At 38.5% G+C, this 23,723-nt stretch overlaps 3 protein-coding genes and 1 long non-coding RNA gene across 16 annotated transcripts in view; 3 read left to right on the top strand and 1 right to left on the bottom strand.

Annotated features, from left to right (window-relative positions):
- Nucleotides 1-2,419, top strand: part of CCDC73 (coiled-coil domain containing 73) — a 78,584-nt gene extending 76,165 nt beyond the window's left edge. For all 12 annotated transcript variants that reach the window (XM_040701215.2, XM_040701213.2, XM_040701236.2 and 9 more), the window contains one exon: nt 1,420-2,419. In XM_040701215.2, coding sequence (XP_040557149.1) covers nt 1,420-1,626 — 207 coding nt within the window. In that variant the 3' untranslated portion in view covers nt 1,627-2,419. The remainder of the gene's footprint in view (nt 1-1,419) is intronic.
- On the bottom strand, nt 2,291-16,590 carry EIF3M (eukaryotic translation initiation factor 3 subunit M). Its single transcript, NM_001006406.2, has 11 exons — nt 16,496-16,590; nt 15,217-15,349; nt 14,499-14,637; nt 13,957-14,080; nt 13,321-13,415; nt 8,663-8,746; nt 7,284-7,383; nt 6,752-6,833; nt 3,538-3,681; nt 2,979-3,039; nt 2,291-2,559 (listed from the first exon to the last, which is right to left on the bottom strand). The coding sequence occupies exons 1-11, from the start codon at nt 16,535-16,537 to the stop codon at nt 2,439-2,441; spliced, it is 1,125 nt and encodes a 374-aa protein (NP_001006406.1). The 5' UTR covers nt 16,538-16,590; the 3' UTR covers nt 2,291-2,438.
- On the top strand, nt 3,681-14,601 carry LOC107053345. The gene is made up of 2 exons (XR_001466504.3): nt 3,681-5,325; nt 9,188-14,601. It is a non-coding gene; the product is annotated as an uncharacterized LOC107053345 (long non-coding RNA).
- An 82-nt stretch (nt 16,591-16,672) lies between the features above and the next one.
- The window catches only part of WT1 (Wilms tumor 1), an 87,657-nt gene continuing 80,606 nt past the window's right edge, over nt 16,673-23,723 (top strand). The window contains exons 1-3 of one of the 2 annotated variants that reach the window (XM_040700510.2): nt 16,673-16,743; nt 17,760-17,882; nt 18,728-18,782. The gene's annotated coding sequence lies outside the window, so the exon portion shown is untranslated. Of the gene's footprint in view, nt 17,146-17,759; nt 17,883-18,727; nt 18,783-23,723 lie in introns of both variants that reach the window. The other variant, XM_040700509.2, reaches the window with a different exon arrangement.

The following is a 23,723-nucleotide window of genomic DNA, read 5'->3' as shown; positions in this document are numbered from 1 at the left end:
AGCCAAGATAGACATGAACAGCATGCCTTGTAGATTTGACCTAAGATTATTTTCCAAGCAATTGCACCATGAAGTCTCAGCCTGGGACATTGCAGACTACTCCTTCCCTTTTGTACTGGTGCTAATACCTTCTTTCTTTAGATTTGTCATTTTTATGACTGACGTGTAAAAGCTGTTGAGATTAAGAAGAGGCTCAGCACTAATTTTTGCTGCTCAGTTTAGTTGTTTTGACTAACTTGTACGTTTAAAAGAGGAGCAGACTTATGCCTTCTTCCACTTGGATAATCCCATTTAACCAAATGGCAGCACTTGAAAAATGATAGAAAATGAGAAAAAAAGAGTATGTTTTTATGCATGTCACCCCCATGGTATTAAAGAGAACTTACCATATTTTACAGTGTGGACAGTAAGATGCATTGCTTTACTTGTATTTCATTGTGAAAATGCTGGGGATTTTTAGTTTGACATGCAGGATTTTTTTTTCTGCTGCAGAAGGAAAGTCTTTCAATTATTGGTGCATGTAGCAGCATGTAGTGATACACTGCAAATTATCCCTCTTTAAATTTCAGTTTGTTTTTTAAAAAAAATCTGTGCTAAACTGAAAACAGGCCTGCAGACTGTGGCTTACAAGTAGCTGGGCCAGTTATCCAATGTTCCAAAATGGCTCAATGGAGCCTCACCTCACAATCCATATAAAACAGAATTGCCCTAGCATGCAACTTCCTGGACATCACATTTGAGGTCCCCAAGAACCACTACAGTGCTGGTTCCGTGTAACCCATTTTGTTGTGAGCCTGTGCTCAGGCAGGTGGCTGCTGCTGCATGTTGACCTTCCCAGGAGGCACATGGTGTAGGGCTATGTAGAGAAAGCTCGTTGTTTCAGCAAAAAAACTGCTTCCCTGATTTGTTGCTTGATTTGGATATATATGAAACAGTAATTAAAACTATTCAGAGAACAAAAAGGTCTTTAACATGCAAAGCCAAATGATTACAGACCTTGCTTCAGTTAATGATGTTTGTTTTCTCATCTATAAAGCTAAGCAGAGAGGGAGTTAACACTATAAACCTCACAATTTTGGGTTTTGTTAATCAAATTACTGCATAGTACTAGAAGTGTCAATTGCAACATTAAACTGTTTAATTGAACTATTTATTTTGCTAATCTGCATTCTTGGGCAAGGTTGTCTTTTTTATTCATACTCTCCTGTATCAAGTCTTATGTTAAGGTTAGGTTTATACATTTATCAAGTCTTCCATTTTCAAGCTGAAGTAAGCATCTCAAATAAAACATTTTTTCCAGTTGACTTATTTTTCTGTTCAAATTTCCCTGCGTGCCTAATGTCAAATTACTGCTAACAATCTGAACATTTGTATCTGAATTTTTTTTATTATTAGCTGCCACATCTTTTTTTCTGACAGGTGAAAGAAGGATTTACTGCTTTGAATGAGCAGAAGTCATCTCCCATGACTGTAACTTCAGCACAAAGTGAAAGAACGCTTGGAGATGAGGACAGGTTTCCTACTCATAATTCCACTGTACAAAGTCAAATAGAAGAAATTGAGAAATACCTCAATTTGGAAACCCTTTGTTCATCAAGAAAAAGAAAATATGAAGACAGACAGTAAAAAGCAGTGGTAGGAGATGGTAGTTAAACATGGATAAACCACTTCTGTAAGCTAAGTTGGTAGAGGTATTCCTACATACTGTATATTCATGTACTTTCACATTTAATACAGGATAAATACTTCTTGTTTAAAAATAGATGCAACTCTAATTAATCCGTTTCTACAATCAAATGCAAGCAAGCTGTTATGAGTTTGACCTGAAGTTAAAAGTTCACAAGTTAAATGTTTTAATAAATCTGTAAGCAATATTAAACTACTCCCCAGAACTTCTAATCGAAATAGTTCAGTTTGGGTTGACAGACTGCTCCGTTTTTGAACAGTGCTGCAACTGTTTCAAAATATAATTGTTCTTATAGACTCATGCCACTTAGGGTTGCTGTAATAAATTTTGTCTAAATAATGCCTCTTTGCCCACTAAAACGGGGGGTATAGCTTACGAAGTTTCACTTCTGGCTCACATTTCTCCTCCTTCAGGATAATAGTAATTACTTACTATTCAATTCAATTACTTACACTATCACTTTCCTCATCTACCTCTCTCCCACCCCATACCTCTTGTCAAAGAGCAATTCTCATAGGAGAAACCTAAAAAAATAAGAACAACAAAAGAAACAGGGTATTGCTACTGTTAGTTATTTCTAATTATATAAGAAAATCAACAAGAGATTTTCCCACATTTTATTGCTTTTCTGTTGAAATTTAGAATGCATGTCTTCTTTAAACCAATTGTATACATTTTGGAAACATTCACAAATGGTCAAAATTTTGAATAAAATGTATCTATAGCAAGACATTTCTAGGTGATATTTTCTTTAGGTGTCTGAGAGACTGAGGAGACTGTTTTTGACTTGATTCAAATTTTGTTTCCAGGTGTTAAGAGTATCATACAGTTGCTGCCACTGCTGCTTTCCAAAAGTCCGATGTGTGCTGTGACTAGAGAAGTAAAACAAAATCAGATGATTACTAGATGTAATACTCACCTAACAATTCTTTTACAGCATTACTTTAATCTCACACATGAGCAGGGAAGTTTTTATTTTCTGTAAAAGGCTGCACTTCACCAGTTACAGAATTCTGTAGCCTTCCCAAATATTTAAAGCAACAATAGTCATTAGTATTCTTGTCACTATTAGGTCATTAAATGAAATGTGCTGGAAAATAGGACTCTTTCATTAAATAAGCTAATCACATTCAGTCTGAGCTTTAATAAAATTATGATAAATAGCAACTACTTAACTACCACCAAGTGATAGGAACAATACCTTGCCTCAAGTTAAAATATTCTACAACTGTAAGTGAAATAATTAGAACACACTAAGTTCTACAAAATGCTATGAAGAATTAAGTCTTACCTGACAACTACTTTCCTCTGTGTCTGATCTATTTTGCAGTATACCATCTTTGTCTTCACAGCTGCAAAAAAGTAATGCTGTTTTAAGCCCTATTTTCAAGATAGGGTGATGTTATATTGCATAAGCCTCCTATAAAACAGTCGTTCACCTAACGTTGTTTTGCTGACAGTTTTAACAATCTAATAGGCAGAAATGCAAAATGATGTTATAAGATGGACGTATCTTGCTGTAATTGATGCCAAACTAAACTATTAAAGAAGTTTGTAAAAAGAATAATAATAAATACCCCTACAAACTAATAGTTTTAATGAAAGCGAACAAAACCAGGTGACAAATTGAACCTGTAAATGATTTATTATGCAGAATTGTCTGAAATATAGTTCCCATGGCTAAGAAACTAACTCTTTCAAAGTCAGTTGTACATTCAAGCACAAAGGTTTTACAGATACACCTATATTGGAATAGAATTAAACATTTATCTCAATATTTAATATTAGCTCAGAAGACTGTAAGGTACAGTTCATTAGCACTGTGTAAAGTACTTTGTTACAGTTCTTACCATCAATAACAAATGCTTCTACGTCATCAGCTCCAATCTGAAGTTCTTGTTGCATTGTGTCAAATGATATTTCTTTATTCTCAACAGCCATGCCCATGAAAGTAAGTAGCCTCATTTTTGCCATATTCTGTTCATGCAACAAGCCTGTGTGAAAAGTATTGATAGTTTATGGATATTAATTCAATAATATCTAGTTTGCTTTTCATGGTCTTTACTTAGATATTCTTCCACTAATTTAGAATTTTGCATAGCGAAAACATTCTACCTGGCTTTATCAATATTTTTGAGGTAATATTTATTCCTGCATCCTCCTCATATTCTGCTAAAACACCTAGTTTAGTTATGAATTCATCAAGGCTCAATCATCAGTAACATGAATATCCAAAAAGAGGAGAGTGGAGATTTTTTTGAACCACTAAGGACATCATCTTTACAGAACTTGGGTGGTAAGAACACAAGAGATGTTTTTAGTTGGATCATCAGGAAGCACAGCAGTGCAACACAACAAAAATAACTGGTGATGTCAAAGCCTTCCTCCAGCCTCACTGCTCGTTCTCGTATAGGTGCTTAAAAAAAATCTAATGGTTCAGCAGTGTAACATTTCTGTCCCCTAAACATGTGTTTTGAGTAACTGCCTACAACGTATTATAAAAGCAATGAGATGCATGCTCACTGCATCTATCTCAAAAAAAAAAAAGTGTTCTTCAAGAACACATAAAAAGATGCTAAGATGTGTTAGATCTTTTGCGGGGTAGCATGAATGGCAACAAAGAACTGAACCCTGGGCTTACACGTGTAAATCTGAGTTGTTTCTCCTGAAAAAGTGCAGGTGCACAGAGCTGCACTTGGATGAGGCAAGGCCTTTCTTTATCAAGTTCTCCTAGGCACCAACTAAGCATCACTGGAAGTTCCCTTAAAATGAACGGCAATCATTTGGTTTTGGAATGACATTATATGCATCCACATGGCATCAGTAAATATTTAAGTTTGGAATTTATAACATCCATACTGTAATAGGAAAGCACATTAGTAGAGGACATCATGTTGTGTTAATTAGCTGTAATTATGATGCAGGCTCCCTATTTGGCACCAATTCAACAAAAATGTGATCACTATAACTCATACGAACGAGGAGCATCAGAAAATACACCTAACTGAGTTTAATGGAAATCTACAAGCATCAAAAAATCAATTAGCACACATTAACCCTAATTAACAAATGCAAATGAGATGCTGATTAACTTTCTGAAGAAGGCTGCTGATAATACCAGATTAAATGTGGACATGTTAGGGCGATTCAGTTGACACAGATAATGCTACCGCTGGCCTAAGTTGTCAGCATTAATAAAACAACAAATTGTAACAAACTGATGCCACCTGTAGGAGCCTTCATTGCACAGCTCACATAGACTGATTTTAATTGGTCCTGATCCAAGTAAAGCTGATTTTGCAACAGCTCTGAAATACTTTGAACAACGTCCTTTTTTATTTTGAAGCCCAATACTTGAGAAAATGTTGTGAGAGAAAGAAAGAGAATCATTAAAAACACTTGTTTTGGGGAACAGATCTAGGTGTTTTAGAGAACTGTTGAATGCCTCCTCAAATAATCGTCCTGTTTTCTATATTGGTCTGCCTTTTTTTTTTTTTTTTTTTTTTTGGAAGGCATAGCTGAAAGAAGCAGACCAAGTTGCAAGAATTCCAGTTTGAACTGCTTCAGAATCTCTACCTTAGCCATAGCTGAAAGACATTCAAAATTTCCTGAGTACACCATAAAGGTGAGAAATCAAGGTAAGCAGAAGGTTGTTTTCCAAAACAGCTATACAGATATTTAAGGATTTTACTAGGATCACCTGAATACCAGACATGTTGAAAATATGTAGACCTTACACTCACAGAGTTAAACATAGATACAGGAAGGCAAAGCAAAATAAATCATGACTATTGTATGACGTACAGATATAAGCACAACTGCATTTTCAGCAAATACTTCCATGGGCAAGTACTGAACAGATAAACCATTACAACACATAAAAGTAATTACTATATTAAAAAAAAAAAAAAACAACCTCTCCCCTTAGAAAGAAAAGTATGAAATGTCTTTACAGTGAATGTTTAGATAAAAAGACAAAAGATAATGTTATCCTATACACACTCTTACAAACTACTGAAAACTTGCTGCTAATTTTTATCTTAAAAAAAAAAAAAACCACTATCATTTTAATACTCAGAGTACCAGCACTTTTAAGCTTTGAGGGAAATTATTCTCAGAATTATACCACACTCCATTAAACAAAATAATGCATATGTTAAAAGGCTGCACTAAACTCAGTTTTAGCAAAACTATGCCTTTATTCAAATGCATTCACTTAGTGTTCAAGTGTCATTTCAAAATCAAAGTTATAAAAAAAAAAATCAGATTTTTATGGAAACATTTATTCATTACTAATATGTCAAAACCTTAATGCAGTAATAAAAAAATCTGCATCATTGAGCAATTTCTGCATTGTCACTGACCCCTGTCCTAAAAAGCTGGAATATAAAAAACGTAATTTTAATGCATGCAATAGCTTATGAACCAGTGCTCCTTTGAAACAGTCAATTACACATCAACGGGGGAGTGTCAAAGTGTTAATTACTACTCCTTTTTTCCACAGTGTGTAAATAAAGAGGGTGCTGACATTAACATTCCATCACATTGCTTCATGTGATGAAACAAATTAACTGGGACAGACTGTGACTTGCTAGGTCTAATGCATCAGCACACGCGCACACACGTACACTAGTTTGCATGTTTTACCTTACTGTTCAGGAGAAGTATTTGAAGTATTTGCTGTTATAAAGTTACTGATCATTAAAAAAACACGGTAAGAGATTTATACAAGCTGCTGTCTTGCTTATTGAAGTTGTCATGTCTGACCCAGCCTGATGTACCAATGCACTAAATATTCCCTCCCAAAGGGTTTAAGCGAACAAAGTGGAGAAAAACAGATTCCCATTTGAAACCCCCAAAACAGCTTGTCCTAGCATATATAACAAACCACACTTAGACAGTCCATTTCTGAGAGGTTAGAGTCTAATCCACTGTTTAGAAAAAAAAAAGAACAAAAAAAATCACTATTAAAATTCTGTCTTTGATATTTGGGTTGGAACTGAAGTCTTTTGCAGGTTCCATTATCATAAGCCATGTCAGAAACATAATGACTTGAAAACTTACCAAGGGAGTCAATGAAGTCTTTGTTGTTCTGATAAAACTTGACATAGGATACTAGTTTAGCGCTTACAAAAATTGTCAAAAGCTAGAAGATGGAAAACAAATGTAAGAATAGTTTAAAGATTTTCTGTTTCCCTCTTTGGAGAATGCACAGACACATAAAACACCACAATTACTATAGAACTGGGAAAAAAAACAACAAATAAAAAACCCCCAAAACTATATAAGTTAACAGTTCTTAAAAAGTCTCCTGCTAAAAGCCAAGGGCAATCTGTGCTGTGATTATTTTCTCAGATCAGAAAGGTAGTTTTGCCAAAAGAATTCACAGTGAAGGTTCAACTTGTAACTGATTTTCTAAAGCTTCTAAAGGGGAACTTTCTATTACACATCTTACATGTAACATTTTAATTTTCTGATTCTAAGAACATTTAAACAAAAATACACAGATCACTACTCCAGTGAATTTCCAAAGACACTAATAAGGCAAGGACTTTCTAAGATATTAAACCAACTTGCTAAAAAGAAAGCTACTCACATCATGAATAAGTTCACCCTCCAAAAATTTGACTGGTTTTAAGGCAAGAAGATGGTCAAAGAGAAAGGTATTTGGATCTTTCAATGCTCGTACAATACATCTAATTAGAAAAGAAAAATAATTATTTTTACAGCAATACACATTTTAAATGCAACTCCACTTGTTTTTCTTTGCTTTCTAGGAGATATTCCAGGGTTTTCAACTATGCTTAAATATAAGGCATGTCACATTCCTAAGTACCTTTAATCTTTGTTTCATGGGTGGAAAAAAAACAAGAGCAAGTGCTCAGTACTTTGCCCCATATCACAATTAACCAGGTGGTAGGACTACAGATGAACCTACTGAATCCAACTGTACATTTATTACATTTACTTCCAGCCAAACCTTCATTCCTCGTGGTGTTTTTACTGTCCTCCTAAAATTTCATAGAATTAAGTCGTTTAGAAAGATTAATTATACTTGAACATGTGACATAAAGCAGAGAAAACCTCAATACCAAACACTGCAAGACCTATGATTTATCAGTTGCAGCTCCAGACTATAAACAGTCCTAAAGTGTTTCTAGAACTCTAGATGAAAGCTTTTGCTCGACAGCACATTAGAAGTCTTTTAGTGCTACACTAGTGCTGATGGCCTAGACCACGACCCTGCCACATAACATACACCCAGAAGAACCTGAAGAGTGCCTAGACACAGCAGTGTGGTCAACTCCAAGTAGGTATGTTCTTTCAGACGTAAAAGGCCTCAATGGTAGTCACTGAGGTTTTCATTTACATATGCAAAGACATTTTAATTTTCAAAATGAGTCCTGATTTTCCTGCAAGCTTACCTACAAGCTATTACACACACAGTAGATTTATGTAACTTATTAAAAATCTAAGTTTGTCAGAGCAATGGCAGGCAGAATGCAAAATTTTGCCTGGAGGGGAAACACACTGCTAAGAACCAATTTTACTTCCAGCATATCAACCAAGTAGTTTTATTTTTTTTCATATCCTCAGTATCTGCTCCTAGAAAAGAACGCAATAATTTCAATAGAAAGTGCTATTTAAACAGAACGTTCAAATTCAAGATTCAAATAACCAGCAAGTAAAAAAAATCGGAAATACAGGATGCCAATTCAGTTTTTGATCAGATACCTGATCTAAACAACCTACTCAGTGAGCAGAACTATTCCTGAACACTTGCACAGTGGAGTGAACCTAGACACCTAGAAACACCCGAACCTACCATAGGCTGCAAATTCTCCATCAAGTCAGCCACTGTATAGAAAAAAGTCCCCTGCCAGCAAGGCCATTCCATACTCTTTAACATAAGGCAATCAACATAACACTGCAATATAGTAAAAACTTTTGAGGAAATCAGGAAGTCAGCATTACCTGTGAGCATCAACTCTAGCCTGGGAAGCATTATCCTCTGTGTAACTCCCCAGTAGTTCCACCATTACTTTTGCTGCAGTATCACTGACGAAGAAAAATAAAGTCACCTTAGGGTTGCTGAAAAAATAGTTCCAAAACACTCAAACATTTAAATAATTCTGTCATGATGTTGCAGGTCAAATTAAATTACACTTGAAAAGATGTAGATGATCCATTTTAATTCTAGTGGAAAGAACAAATTAACTAGATGTATTCTTTCAATTCTTGTTCTACAAAATGTTTATCTTCACCCTTCATTTCATTCTCTTAAATTGATAAATTACCTGCTGGTTATGGAAAAAGCTTTCTGAGCTAGGAACAGCTTTATATGGTTCACTAGAACGCTCCTCTTATGCACATCTGGATTTAATCATTGCAGAATAAGTAGCACTGCAAAGTTTATTTCAAATGTAAAATGGCATATCTTAAAGAATATTTATGGTCAGAAAAATAGCTGTGTAAAAGCTCCCTTTTCTTCTTTCACAGATTGTCTCCAAGTATTCAGAGTGAGAGCTGCTCATTTTACTGATGAAGTTAAGTGGCCAACAATTCAAGCAACTCAGGCTGCCATGAAGCAACAGCTCCCAACACTGCACTGACAGACAGCTTTTAGGAAAAAAGCATTCATTCTAAGAAAATGGAGTAAACTCTGAGGCTTGTCTACCCAGATGATTTTTTTTAAACAGCTCCTCAATGTTACTGCAAACCATCTCCAAGACAGATAAGAGACTGTGTCATTTTAATTAATTTTTATTTATTTTGATGCATCAGTTCTCACCACTAGTGAGGCCAGCAACTGCTGATGCTTCTTTACAAAGTTTTCAGCAAGAAAACAAAACAAGAAAAAAGCATCACCAGAACCAACTTATTTCCTTTTTCTTATGTGATCCTCATTAACTACTAAAAGATGGTAGCTGCAATACTTTGTCCAGACAGTTAACAGATTTCATTGATGCCTCCTTAGTACTTAATTGAGACATGGTAGGGTCTGGGTGTAGATACAACCAATATCTGATAATAAGAGCATGAACTCTGCACAAATTCCCTGTGCATACATACAGACTGGCAACTGCTTTGCTGCACATATCCTTGGGATCCCCTTTATGCAGAAGTACTTTCTGAGGGGACAGGAAGGGAGGATATTGTTCTCTCTGAGCTACAACATAAAGCCAAATTCTTCCTTCAAAGTACTTCAATTGCAGATACAGCAAATTTCCCCCATGAAGAAAATTAACAGTAATCAAGTTGAAACACATATATAAGTACAGTCTAGTAGACCTACAAATGAATAAACTGTGTAACAATAAAGTATCAAATTGCCTTAACTACTTAAAGTAATAGCAAAAGTTGCACAAGAGAGGACTAAACCTGCACAACACTATCAGCAGTTAGCACACTCATATGGGTTTAACTAAGTAGCAGCACAAGCTAGAATGCTGTTTTTTTTTCTTTTTTCTTTTAATAGTTCAATGACTATTTTTATATGGGTATTTATCATAAAACTCATAAAATTGCTATTTGACAGCTTCTCTGTAGAGTGAAGTTTTGTGCTCCTAGAGATATCACCGATGTTTTGTTCTCCCAGCTATCACAGATGTGCAGTGCAAATATTCAGACATCATGGGAAGCAGGCATTATCTATAATTCAAGAGGTCAGCCTATGCTTTGCCATGGCACCTGATACTAGTGTGTAGAAGAACAGATAGCAACGTAATAGTGAAATAAAACAAATTTAGACAGCTTTGCACAGATAAAGATTGCTTCAAAATTAATGTCTCCTATTTATTTCCATGAAAACTAAAAAGAGCACAATAACACCGTCTGATAGATCAAATCCCCAGCTACAAAACACAATGTTCAGCACAGTCACTGCCATTTGCTGTGCATTTTTTGCCAGAGATGAACAAGAGCCTGCATGCTGCACTTGTAAAAAACTGCATGGCTGACCGGAACATGGCTCCTCTTTCACACTGCTGTCACCACTGATGAAATGCACCACCCACCACCTCACTGTGCTCACATCCCCTGCCTGGTCTCCACTCCCAAGCTTCCTGTGCTAAACTCTCGTAAGCCTCAGTAAATATGTCAGGATTATTCTACTACTTTTCTTTCTTCATCTTACTCTATTCAGCATCACACTACTACTATACATTCTGGTGTTTAAAGCACTAAGACAGATCACCATTTCACCAAAGATTACTGCTAAAACTGTAAGCTGCATCGGGCTGGGGCCTGGCATGACATTCAAGACCTCACAGGAGAACACCAGTCTTAGGCTGCAAACAAGATGTGCATGCCTGCAAAACTTCACCTATAACTGGAAAAGAAAACAGGTTGTATTACCTTGTAGTTTCATACCAACACAGCTAGGAAAATGCTGAATATTAAGCAAGCTGAAATAGAAAACTACCATAGAACCTTTACGGCAAGAATCGTAAGTAGCAGGGAAATTAACTAACCTCTGGCAAAGTTCATCTGCCAAATATAAAAACCCAAAAACATGTGACACCACCTATCAATTTTCCAGCTGCCACTACCAATTTTTCTTTAGCTGATCAATGGAAAGATAAGAGCCCCTCTTCAAAGAGCTCAAGACAATTTTGATCATCAGAAAAAAGAAACTTCAATCAGGAAGTGACTGGAAAAGATTTGATAAAACAAGCTTTTCAGGAGCTGTTTGCTACCAAGCTAACCGCTGGGGAAAGCCTCTTAGGTCTGTAAAGACATCTCTTCTGCCACATTAACTGAAGTTAAAACATAAAAGAAGCCAAAGAACCAAGATTCCATTGCTTTCAACAGTGTTTTTTTTTTCCTTGATTATAAATCAACAAAGTAACTGAGGTATGATTTTTATTGCTTATTTTTCAGTTCCCACTTATCTTCCCATACCACTACACCGAGCAGCATTCCTGTGTGCTAAAGCTGGAATGCTGCTGTGTGTTTCCCATACTATTGCAAATACTGCCCACTGATCCAGGAGAGTGAACCAGGTCAAAGGTGCTAGGGTCACTTCTTGTTTTCTTTCCTGGAGAAGAGTGTAAGTGCTCTGAAAAATTGCTCCATTCCCTGCAAAGCTCACTGCAACAGATGGTAAGGACACTGAGTGCAGAGTAATATATTACAGAGTTTGTAGAAGTTTTTAATGCCTCACTTAAAAAATATTACTGGTAAGCAAAAATGTCTTTTTTTTCTGAAACTGGGCAGCTAACTGCTAAATAACCATGGTAGTAGGCTTACTCGTAGCACTGAGAACAAAAGCTAGAAGTTTAATTCACATATTTTGATAGTAAGACTAGTTAAAACATAGTTGGCTATGAAATTTGGGAACTTGGCTAATTAAAACCTCTGAATAAATCAACAGAATGAGAAATGTTTTAGGAGTAAGAGCATTACAGATTATCAGTGTAATACTTTAAAACAGAAGTGCTATGTCTTATATAAAATCTGATTAACATTTTTGAAATGATTTTGACCAGTTGAAATCTGTTATGAAGTATCATCAATGCAAAAGCATTTTAACATTAATGACAGGAAATTGCTATAATGTTGTAGCTCACAGTGTAACAACTCCATGAGGATTAATCATCCCTAAATGGAGATTCAGTAAAAAATGATCCTGCTATGCTGACACAGCATTTCCAGGCTACAGTTGCACGAGGCCAGAATAAGCTAACTCTCCTGCCAGAACAAACTCTCCTCCTACTATGACAGCTCCACACCTGCCTTTCTTCCCCAGAAAGGTCACCTCCCCATCCAATCCACTGTACAGCTGTACAAGTGCCTACACCAGCATGTGTGCACACAGAGAAATGGACTGGGGACAGAAGTGCTTCTTTCTGCAGCAGTACAACGTCATGCAAATACAGGAAATGTTACTCTCCCTACTTCCACAACCCACAGCAGGGACAATTTAGACAGATAGGCTGATACAGTTGTGGAACTACACACTGAAACCACTTCAGCCCATCTCAACAGCCCTGGCCAATGCATTCAAAACACCCTATCACATATCCGAGATAAACTGATGACAGCTCTCAGTTGAGATTTGCATTAATTCACAGGCACGGTACAGACAGCATTGCTTTACATGCCAGAAGACACTGGTCTGCCAAGTTTGTTGGATCAAAGATACCTCTTATGATCCAGGATAATGATTTAAAATGGTCAAGCAGGTATTCTGCAGACATTAATTTTGATGACGAGTGGAAAGCTTTGTCCTAAAGGTAATGTTTATATTAGAAGACTGATTCTGTTAACTGTGATTGATAAGCCTCCCAACATCATTAAAAAAGAGATAGCACTGCCATGCACTAAAATGTCAAAAGTGCATTTAAACTTATGCCATATAAACTTGGCAGAACAGTACAATGCTTGAAGATTAATATTTATAAAAAGGAATAGCTTTATTTTGGAAGTCTGTAGCTAATTCACTACTAATTAATATTCTCTAAGAAATGGTTTAATGCAAGACTGCTTAAAACAAAGGAAAAAGCAACAGGTATATCTGCACTGAATTATTAGTTGAGATTAATTTTAAAAGTGCTGTGAGAAATACTTCTCCTAACATAACTTTCAATACATCAGTGTAAATGCAGTAATCTATTACTTGTCTTTTATACCTCTTTTTGCAGTCTACGAGGACATCATACAGCAGTCTTAGAAGAGTGTGCTTTTTGTCTGTGCTGAGATTCCAGTCAGAAATCCATTTTCGGACCTAAGTAGAATATAAGTGAAAAGGAAGCACTGGAAAAAGGCTAAAATAAAACTGTAGTTATTGACTCTCAAGCAGAAAAGGATTCAAAAGAATCTTTCACAGAGATTTATCCTCTGCATCCTCTAACTATTAGGCTCCCCATGTAGAATGTAGAAGTTTTACCACAAGAAGCAGGAAGTCTGCATTCTCTATGTTACTCCTTAAGGACAAGAAATTCCAACACACTGCAATTCCAGAGCAAGGAACACGATGCCCCCAATTCCTGATCAAAGCTCCTCACTTTCATTACTATGACAAGAAGCAGACTCACGGAATTATGCACAGAACTAGAAACAAAAACTAAATTTGATCTAGAGCAGCTTGATCTAGATTCCATACGTATACCTTTAAAAGGTAAAAAGTTTTATGTTCTACATTTCTATTTCATAGACTCTAGCAAATTTTAGCAAGAAGAGATTGTCTGTATCAACTGCGACTAATACTTAGTGAAATGCAGTGCGGTTAATACAGAGGCCACAACTTGAAGCACCAGAGTGATTACCTGATCTAATTCAGTTGGAATGTACTGGATGGCACCACATGATGAGGCCACTTTAAGAAGGCTGCAGTACACTGTGTATCTCACAGGAGTGTTCTTATCCATGCCATGGAAGAGATTGCTCAGTCTAAACCACAAACAACAAAAAACTGAGTTAAAAAGGTTTAGGAAAACATTTAGGAAAGGTTTAGGAAGAAGGAATGCATATAAATGTTTCTAGTCATGTGCGTGCTAGTACAAAGCACGTGGTAGCACCATAAGTCCATGCTGAATTGTAACTGTTCAGTTTTATAACAGGTTCCAGCAGAGAAGCCAAAAGCTCTGTACATTTTTAAGTTCATAATACTTAGCAAAGAAAGTATAACGGTAATTTACTTTATGATAAGCAGTATTCGGGTTTTGTTTTTGTTTTTTTTTTTTACACTTTTCCCTACAGCAGACAAATCTTAATCCAACATCCTACGCTTTGATTTACAGAGATGTACGAAATAATGTGCTCTCTCTGCGAGATACCACTGTCTCACTTTTCTCTGTGAAATACTTACAGCTGCAGTCTGAGAGACGGGCGCTCTCCTTCCCGAAATTTCACTAACTTCTCACACAGACTTTCAATCAATGCTTCCTGTTTGTCAGGTTCCAGGATAAGAAGCAAAGACACTACACTGTTCATGACACTCTCAACATCTGCACAGAACAACATATACAGCTGTTTAGAATTGCCAGCAACAGTTATCATCGGTAACAGCTATTTGGTGCTGCAGTTACTTCTGCTATGCATACTTATTTTGCAAAGTACTGCAAAAGATAAAATGCCAGCATTACCAATCTGGATGTTCATCAGAATATACAAGAGATTTGGCTCAGTGTGGTCTTCCAGTCTTCTAGTAATAGATGTTTAGTCTTGATTTTTTTGCTACCTATTTGGTCTGTCACCAGAAACATTAACTAGCACTGAATCTTTACCATATAAGTTTTTCAGAGGGAAAACCGGTTTCATATACAAGCCAGGTGCCTTCATAACAAGCACAGTCTAGCTCCACTGCTGACTCCTTCAAAGGGCAGTGGACATTTGAAGAAGGGAGGGGCAGAGTACATGCAAATTTCACATGGCAGTGCTGGAAGTAAGTACTTGCAGTTTCACAAATACGCATGTGTTAGCATGCAAGCCATGCAACACAGCTCTAAATTCTGCTCACAGTTATGTATTTGAAAACATTAATTGTGGTATGTTTAGCAAAACCGGCAACACTTGAAGTGACAAACCTTTGTCATCCTCTTTCAGGCACACATCACAAACTTCAATGATCTGTGCCAAGTCAACATGAAGTCCCCCTTCAGAGTTTTCTTCAGAGATCTCAGCTCCTTTAGACTTCAGGTAAGCTCGAAGTTCTGCAGCCTTACAAGAAAAAGAAACACACAAAACAGTTGTTTTGTGAACAATAATGTTAAAGTAATATAATTTCTTACAGATTTTTCTTCCACAACCACTTCTCTTCCCCTGCTGCTCACTCAGCAGCTGACATCTCTTGGCACCATCCAGTATCCCACAGCACTCCCTCTCCCCATTGTCAGCATATAACCCAAATACCAGCTCAGTGTGAGAGGCAATAACTGAGAGCACCACCTCGCTGCTGAGCTTTCTCACAGTGGGTACACATCAGTTACAACTACAGAGTGCAGGACTGCAGCCTGATAACACTGCGTGAGAAAGATCCTTACTTATGAATTTTTACAACCTCTAAGAATTTAGTTGTGTCTTTACCAGGAAAGTGTATAAACAGAACAACATTAGAGAAGGCAGACTTTATAGACATCAAATAAAATACAGTTCCCAATGTAATCCTATGACCTGCTTTGCCTTGTCACAGGCAAGCTCTGACGTGGATGCAACTGTAACACCAGATGTAACTTCTGTCAGGTTCCGTGTTAAACCAGCACAGTGCTACTGGACTTTACCAAGTGCTCCCGGCCTCCTGACTGCTGAGGGCATTCCAGGCTAACTACCCAAGGGAGAATTACTGGACACTGGGACAGGTGCGACCTGGATAGAAGGTTGGCATTTCTGAACGCAGTTCACGCAGGTTTCCAAGTCCACCACTTAAAAGCCAATGGAAACAACACACACCGTCACTCAAAGACAAAAACATGCAAAGCCCATGACACGTAATGCTTTAGCCAGTACTGAAGTAGTTATCACTTCATAACAATGTACTATTGAAGAGACCAGAAAGCGAAGCATTAGGGAGGCGGCAGTCCCTCAAGAGGCAGCACCAAGACCAGGCGTCCCTCTGAACTCGGGGTTTCTCTAATGTGACCCTTTCCCACCTGAGCTGCGCCGCTGGGCGGCGAGCGCGGCAACCCCCGCACGACAGGGCCGGCCCGACGGGCTGTCCCACAGCCGGGGCCGCCTCCCAGCCCGAGGCCCGGCTCCTGCGGCGGAGGGGCCCGCTGCGGACAAACAGCTGCCCTCTCGTCTCCCGCTCCCCTCCCGGCCGCCCCGCGCCTGCCCACAGCTCCACCAGGCCGCCCCCCGACAGCGGACCTGGTCCTCTTCCGTGATGTCGATGAACGCGGGGACGCTCATGACTGCAGCGGAGGCTGCCGCGGCCGGCCCGAGCACGCCGCCACACCGGAAAGACGGAGCGACTTCCGGTGCCGTGAGAGACCCACTTCCGCTTCCTCCGGGAGGGGAGAGGCGCGTGGGGGGTGCCGGGAAGGCGAGAGGGGAGGGTGCTCGCGCCGCTCCCCTCAGCGCGTGTCCCGCTCTGCCGTCCGCTCCTCGCGCCGCAGGTAAAGGCTGTTGGTGCTGAAGTGTCTCTGGGGCGGCGGCGGAGGCCGCTGGTGCTGAGGCAGCGGTTGTGAAGGTGGCACGTTGGGACGCAGCTGGGAAGAGCTGCCAATTGACAACGAACTCGGGGGATTTACAGAATAAAGGATGGCACCGTGCTTAAAAGTACCACGGGCTGGTTTTGTTGTCCTGGAAATTCCCTCTGAAAATGTTGCGGTGCTCAGTAAATCAGATCCTGCCGGATTCATCTTTACTGCTTGGAGAGCAGGAGTTCCAATGTGCAGCAGTCGGGCACAATCCGAAGCATGTGGAATAGTGAGATTTCGGGACAGCCTTTGCTCCTCGTGGCTGAGCTCCGTGTGCGTGGAGATGTACACGTTGGGTCACAAATAACACGCGTTGAGGTGATTCTGCCCATAGCCCCTTCTGAGTCCCCCTCACCAGACGTTTCGGGAAATATTTTACATGTATGTTTTATCTGAAATGTATAGAAAAATGTTTAAAGCTCTGGTGGTTTCAACTTTTTATCACTAACGGCATCTTGAAACCTTAATTCCCTCAGCCTGTAAGGCTGCTGCATACAGCCCGCAGCCCCTTTCCCACCTACAAACCTGACCACTCAACAGCCAGCCCAAGTTATGGAGTCTGAACACACAGCAGCTCTAGCATCCGCTTCTATGTTACCGCAGCCCTGAGCACATCCAACCTGGTAAAAGCCGTGACTCAGATTGGTTTTTATGCTTGTACTCCTTTTGAACAGTACAGCTGGCACACGTGGGGAATGACAGTAGTGTGTGGTACATCTGATCTGCTGCAGATCCCCAGGGGACACTTCATGTGCTGAAGCCTAGTGTCACTTTGTGTCTTAGGATGTTGTGCATGTCTGCAAACTGCCACGAGGCTCCCAGAGCTCACATGCTGCACCATGCTTGTAGGTGTCTCAGGTGCCCCAAGGACCCGAAACGCTGGGTTCGTGTAGGGAACTGACTCATCACCTTGGTGTCTGCTTTCTCTTTAGGTGGTGTACCCAGATGGAGGTTTGTTGTGTATTACTCCAAATATACAAAAATAAAATAACCATTGATCACAGAGGGATGGCAGGATATGCCTCTAAAGAGCTCTGCTGAAATATCCACATATGGTATGTTGCATGATACTTTATTTGTCCCGGAAGAATTAAGATGATAGATGATAGCTGGCGTTTGAACTTGTGCATCAGGAAGTCCACTTTGGATATAAAAGCGGCCGTATGTGTTTTGTGAAACTACCAGTGTAAAGAGGATGTTGTAGAAGAATGGGTTTCAGTTTTATCGGAATAATGACATCTCTGGGAACAAGGCAATGGTTTATTGCAGTCTGTGAAGCCGGTTGAGAAGCCGGGCACAGATGGGATAAAAGCTCTGCCGGGAGAGCCAGAGATTCTGCAGAGGCTGCCGGGGTGCAGAGCTGCTGCGGAGCTGTGAGGCCTGGGGTCAGGCAGCCCTGCGGCTGCAGGTCTTTGGGGCGGCTGGGAGCCGCGCTGTGCGGACAGGGCAGGGCAGGGGCCCACCCACAGGAGGCCCCACCGTGTCAGAAGTGGCTGCTGTGCGCCTGTGTGATCATATACAGGCGTGGAGGCAGAAACATCCCGCTAAGCCTTGGCTGCAGAGAGGAGAAGGTGCATTTTGACTGGAACCCACCGTAAACTGGTTTGGGTTTCGTTTAGTTTCTGTAGGCAGGCTGGAGGGGTGAAGTCTAAGGAAGCGATATTCTGTCTTGCGCATCTTGAACATAGTGACTGAAGAAAGCAAAGTTCTTTGGCTGGCACACCTTTGAAATCAACAGCTTTTTAAAAGTCAGGTTTTGGAGGTGAGTGTAGAAACGGCTCCTCTTTTGTTAAAAATATTAATGAAAGGGGTATTCTTCAATATAAAAACGAAGCATAGATTTTATGATGGCATATTTTTCCTCCTCAGATTTTTTTTTTATTTTATTTTTTTATTACAGTTCTGTATCTGTAATGATGAAGAGATGAAAGCAGAGTTGGCTCTCTGGAAAAATGGTAAGGATAACTGCTTTTTGTGAAAACTGGCCTAGGAATGAACTGCAGTCACCTCCTCGGATTCCTGCAATGCACTCTGTTTTGTGCTGAGTGCCCTCTTGAGGTCCTCAGCATACAATGGCCTGGACGAGTCCCTGGTGCTCTGACTGCACCTGAGCTGTTCTTAGCCCTTCCATTAAAGGCTTTTCCTCTTTCTCTCCCTCTCTTCCACTCTCTTTTTTTCCCTTTCTCTTTTCCTTCTTTCTTTCTGTTCTTTTGGGTTTTGTTTTGTTTTCCACCTGTGGGAGAGGTGTTCTAACCAACATAGACTGGGAGATCACAGTTAGGACAGCTGCTTCTGTAAATCATAAATATGGACAATGAGTTACCCTGAAAAGTTAAAATAAATTCTGGATGTAACCCAAAAACCCAGTCAGCCAAACCAAATCTGTTCCACGTTCAGGAGCTTTGGTTATCTTTGCTGATGTATAGCAATGTGCCTCCTATTTAGTTTTCTGATTTTTTTTTCCTAGTTCTGGCTGGGACAAAAGCGAAAGTGCTAACATGCCCTGTGAGTCTCTTCTTGCAAGACTTACCAGAGGTATCAGGGGAGCCTAATTTTCTTCCTTGTCCCAGCCAAGTTCTGTAGTCAGAGGAACTGTGGATTGCTTCAGTAAGTGCAGTAACTTTTGGGTACAGTTTTCTTATGAACTGTTTAGGAATTGTTTGCCCACTTATTTTGAATCTCCTTAACTATAAGAGTTAAACAAACAAACAAACCTGCGGTTATCCTAACCAGCGTGCTATCTACATTCAAAATATGTTTTAAATATTCTAAATTTAACAGACAAAACTCAATACTGTGTTATTATTACGAGTAATAATTTGTTCTGACATGAAGTATTTTGCCTTTGAACAGCCATTAGAAATACATTTTGTTTGGGGCCTAGGTGCACTTATTTTGCTGCTAGTATAGCAGGTGTTTTTCTTAACCATTTTTTTAGGAGAAATCCTAAGTTTAGAGGAAATGAGCACTCGATTATTTAAATTTCCTGAGATTAGAGGAAGAACACTTTGCCAAACAATGCCTCTTCACTTCAAAACCTCTCCCCATAAATTATGCTAGGAGATCTTATTAAAAGTCTGTAAAAATTTCCTATTAAAAATGGTTGATTGCAGTCCAGACCATCACAGCTTTTGTGCTTTCAGTGAAATACCACAGCTGTCGCAAAGAAATATATTGTGAGACAAAAGGTTTTGTTTCCTTAGTCATAAATTATTTGTGTGATATCCGAAGTAAGATAAAACTTTCACTTACGTTTGAGTGAAGGAAGATGCCAGTGATAAGTTGTTCAAAAATCTATAAAAAGAATATAAGAATGTAGATCTAGATAGCAAATTAGAATCAGACTTCCTTTTTGTTTAAGCAAAGCAATTATTTCTGAAGTCAGTGAAGATTATAACCAGGGATAATAGCATAACTTAGCAAAGCACAGTGCCTTTATTTTGGTAGAACCTGAAGTTTAAGCTTTCAGCTCTGACCTTTGAGAACTACACAAGTGAAGTATTTTGTGTTGGCTAGTTTTTAAACCAAAGTTAAACAAAACAAGTAGCTTGTTTATGAATTATACCTGCAGAAAAAAAGAAAAAAAAGACCTTTTTGAGATTTTAAAGAAATATTAAGGAAATTGGCTTTGACCGTATTTGTTTTTCTACTGGCAAACTGGTTTTTTGCTAAGAAATTCTACAGAAGCAGCTGTTTCTGTAGAGGAGGAAGGGCTGTACGTACAGTGACTGATTACACTGAAGTACTTGCTGTCAGGACTGCATTCTACCTATGCTCAGTCAGTCAAGTAGTGCATTTCACAGACAGTCATGTATGTAATGAAAATATGAAAGCACAGCATATACACTAAAGGTTATTTTACAAAATTGATTGCCAGTAATTTTGAATGAAGGATAAATTAAGATAGTCACCAACTGTTCATATACCATTGCTTTATATATAAAGGTCAAATTTATCAGCCTTCTCCCTGGCTCATTATATTTATAGATTACTGAATAAAGAAAGATAGTACAGGTAATCAAACTCAGTTTGAGAGGCATTTGGATATACATATGGAAAAATTGATATGCTTTTCCTAATGGTCCTAAGGTTAGTATTAATAACTAAGCCAATTCTCTGTATCCTGTGCAATCACATGAGTTTATTGTTATTTGTTTATATATATTTAAATCAGAAGTGTACAAAACAAAAACACGAGATGGTAATCTTTTCAGCTGTGTAACTTAAAGAATTTCAGTATGTAGCCTTGATCCTTTAATAAGCTCCACTACTATATCACCCTATTTTTTTCTCCTTCTGAGTGATTTTTCTTATAAAGCAAAGTACGTCTTCGTAGTGCTCTCTTAAGGCCACATGTGCTATGCATTCCTGAATTCTAACTATTGATCAGACTGAAAGAACTATGAAGATAAACATCTTCAGCACAAAGTCTTAAGTAAAATAATTAATCTTTGGGAATTTCCTTTGCGAGGATGAAGATGCTTATTTCAAGCCCCATATAATTGTGGCAGGGATAAAGTGAGCAAGCTTTTTGGTTGGCAAGGTCCAGGCATTGGTGCACACCAACATACATGAGAACTCTTAGGCACACCATTGCATACTGCTCCAGCCATTGCTAAGGGCTGTTGTGGGGACAGTTATAGGGTTGGGGGGGGTTATACCTAAGACCTCTGTAGCCCTCTGTACCCTCACAGCAGCAAGCTCTACATTCTCACTCATGCTGAACAGTCTTTTACAAGTAATCCCACTGATGTCAGTGGGACTTTTGTGTAATAAAATGCTGTCTGACAAGAATATGGATATGAGAATCTGGCCCTGCTTGCACTAATTCCATTTTAATGAATACTTAAATGGAGTCGTTATTAAAAAAGTTTATTTCCTAATATTCAATAAATCAAAACTATAAAATCAGTTTGCCAGTTGTTGCCACTCTAGTCAAAGCCAGTTTCTCTTGTATTGAAAAGAGTAGTACATACTGTTTCCATTCAGGTGAGATTAATTGTAATACTTTTATCTGCTTCATGAGATTTATTTCTAATAATGAAGAGTAAAGAAAAGTAGGGGAGCTTTAAAAATTTAGTATTTATATTACAGCACCATATATTCATGAGATGTTCCGCAAACATAGCATTTGCTTAACTTAAGAAGCTTGTTCAGTGAATGAGCAACTTCAAAACAGAATTATAAAAAAAAAAACAACCTTATTAACGTCTTTGATCATATCAATTTAATTTTATAACATGAAACATTAGGCACTATATGATAACACTGATATACAAATTTAAGGCTGGTAAGAATTCTGTAGGCTGATCTAATGAAGAGTAGTGGAGCAGTAGTGTAGTATACTACTGAGGAAACATCCTGACTTGAACCCCCACTGTTCTGAAACAAGGTTGGAGTCTCTGTATGGAAAACAACTTAGATTTGAGGTGATTTCTATCATCACACTGAAGAGGACTGATCTACTTAATTTCTGTAGTGAACTACACATGAAAGAGTAGAAAACATGCTAATCATGCTATTTTGACTTTATTGCACGCTGACAAAATATAAATAAAAAGCAGTGAAGGATCTTTAAATCCGTATGTTTCACAAGAGTTGGAAGTATTCAATTCCTTCAAGATGTTTCAGAAAACAGGCAAGTTTCCTGACTTTATGCCTTTGAATGTGCCGGGATTCGAGAGTCTGTAGTTTTGATGCAGTCCACCAGACACCCCAATGTGGACCCAATAATGCCAACTCCTCTGTTGCTCTGCAGCAGCCTACCAGGTTGTTTTTATCAATTATCCATTTTCTCCACCCATAAATATTGCTCCTAAAAGGGATACTGAAATGAAGATAATATGACTTTTCAGTAATAGGTCTTCTAATGTCAGCCATTCTGTGTTTAAACTGTTAAATTTTCAACAGAATTAAAGATCTACACAGTATATTCTCCCTCCTGCAGACTTCAGTTGTTAAAAGAAAATAAATCACTTAAACAGGGTCATGAGCAACAAAGGCCAGCGTGGGTTCAAAGTTTACAGGTCTCTGCATTTATCAGGTAGAAATATGCTACATTTCACTATTTCATAAAATATCCTTTTATGAAAAAAACATCAATCTTTGTATGTCCTACTAAAACTGATTTCTCAAATGAAAGAAATGAATGATGACACCAAATCAAGAAATCGTTTATGAGTTTATATTTTTGCTAGACCACCATGACTTTCACATACGTTTTCAATTTTGGTAAGGATGTGATTATTATGTGGATATGTTTCACTCCCACCATCTGTACTAAGGGATCTGTCAGAACTGTGTGCTCTTTCTTGGGCAGATCAGGATCTGTTCAAATTATTTTATTAATCTGAAGTGCTTTTTAGGCAGTGATAGTTATCGTTTCTATGCATTATCTAGAGACTTTCTGGGTTATATATGTATGTAAATAAACATAAAATCAAGGATCGAATGTAAGCTTACTTTTAAATCTTTTTAAAGATTTCTGCAGAATGATTTCTGTGTGATTGCTATCTGACTCTCACTCTGCAAAACTTGACTTTCAAGACCCATTTTCTCTTAGCCTTCTGATCTTCAGTACCATTGCTGCGTTTCCCCCTGGGGTCACCAGGACAGGTCTTTGTCCTGCTGAACAATTTGATACTTAAAACCAGTATTGACTATTCACACTTTAAGTACTGTAGGACTAGAATGCAGTAGTCTGGGGTAAGAATAATGTAAGAAATTACTATATCGCTCGCCTAGCAATGGCATCCAACACAGCAACCAGCATGCTTATGCTGTAATAAAGGAAAGATATTTATTTTAGGTAAATGGCATGGTCTCCCTTTGTACCTACACAAAGCAAATGAGCTTGGCCTTTCTAGGTTTCCACTGAAAAAGGAAACAATCAAATT

The sequence above is a fragment of the Gallus gallus genome, chromosome 5 (genome assembly GCF_016699485.2).
Source record: "Gallus gallus isolate bGalGal1 chromosome 5, bGalGal1.mat.broiler.GRCg7b, whole genome shotgun sequence".
Taxonomy (NCBI): Eukaryota; Metazoa; Chordata; class Aves; order Galliformes; family Phasianidae; genus Gallus; species Gallus gallus.
The sequence above is the reverse complement of the archived record's forward strand: the minus strand, read 5'-3'. Positions and strand labels throughout refer to the sequence as shown.

Excerpts from the sequence above, each read along its gene's own strand:
- EIF3M (NM_001006406.2), bottom strand. The coding sequence starts at position 16,537 with ATGAGCGTCCCCGCGTTCATCGACATCACGGAAGAGGACCAG. Across the intron at positions 15,350-16,495 it reads ACATCACGGAAGAGGACCAG|GCTGCAGAACTTCGAGCTTA; the intron begins GTCCGCTGTCGG and ends TTTTCTTGTAAG. Across the intron at positions 3,040-3,537 it reads AGAAGCATTTGTTATTGATG|CTGTGAAGACAAAGATGGTA; the intron begins GTAAGAACTGTA and ends ACTTTTTTGCAG.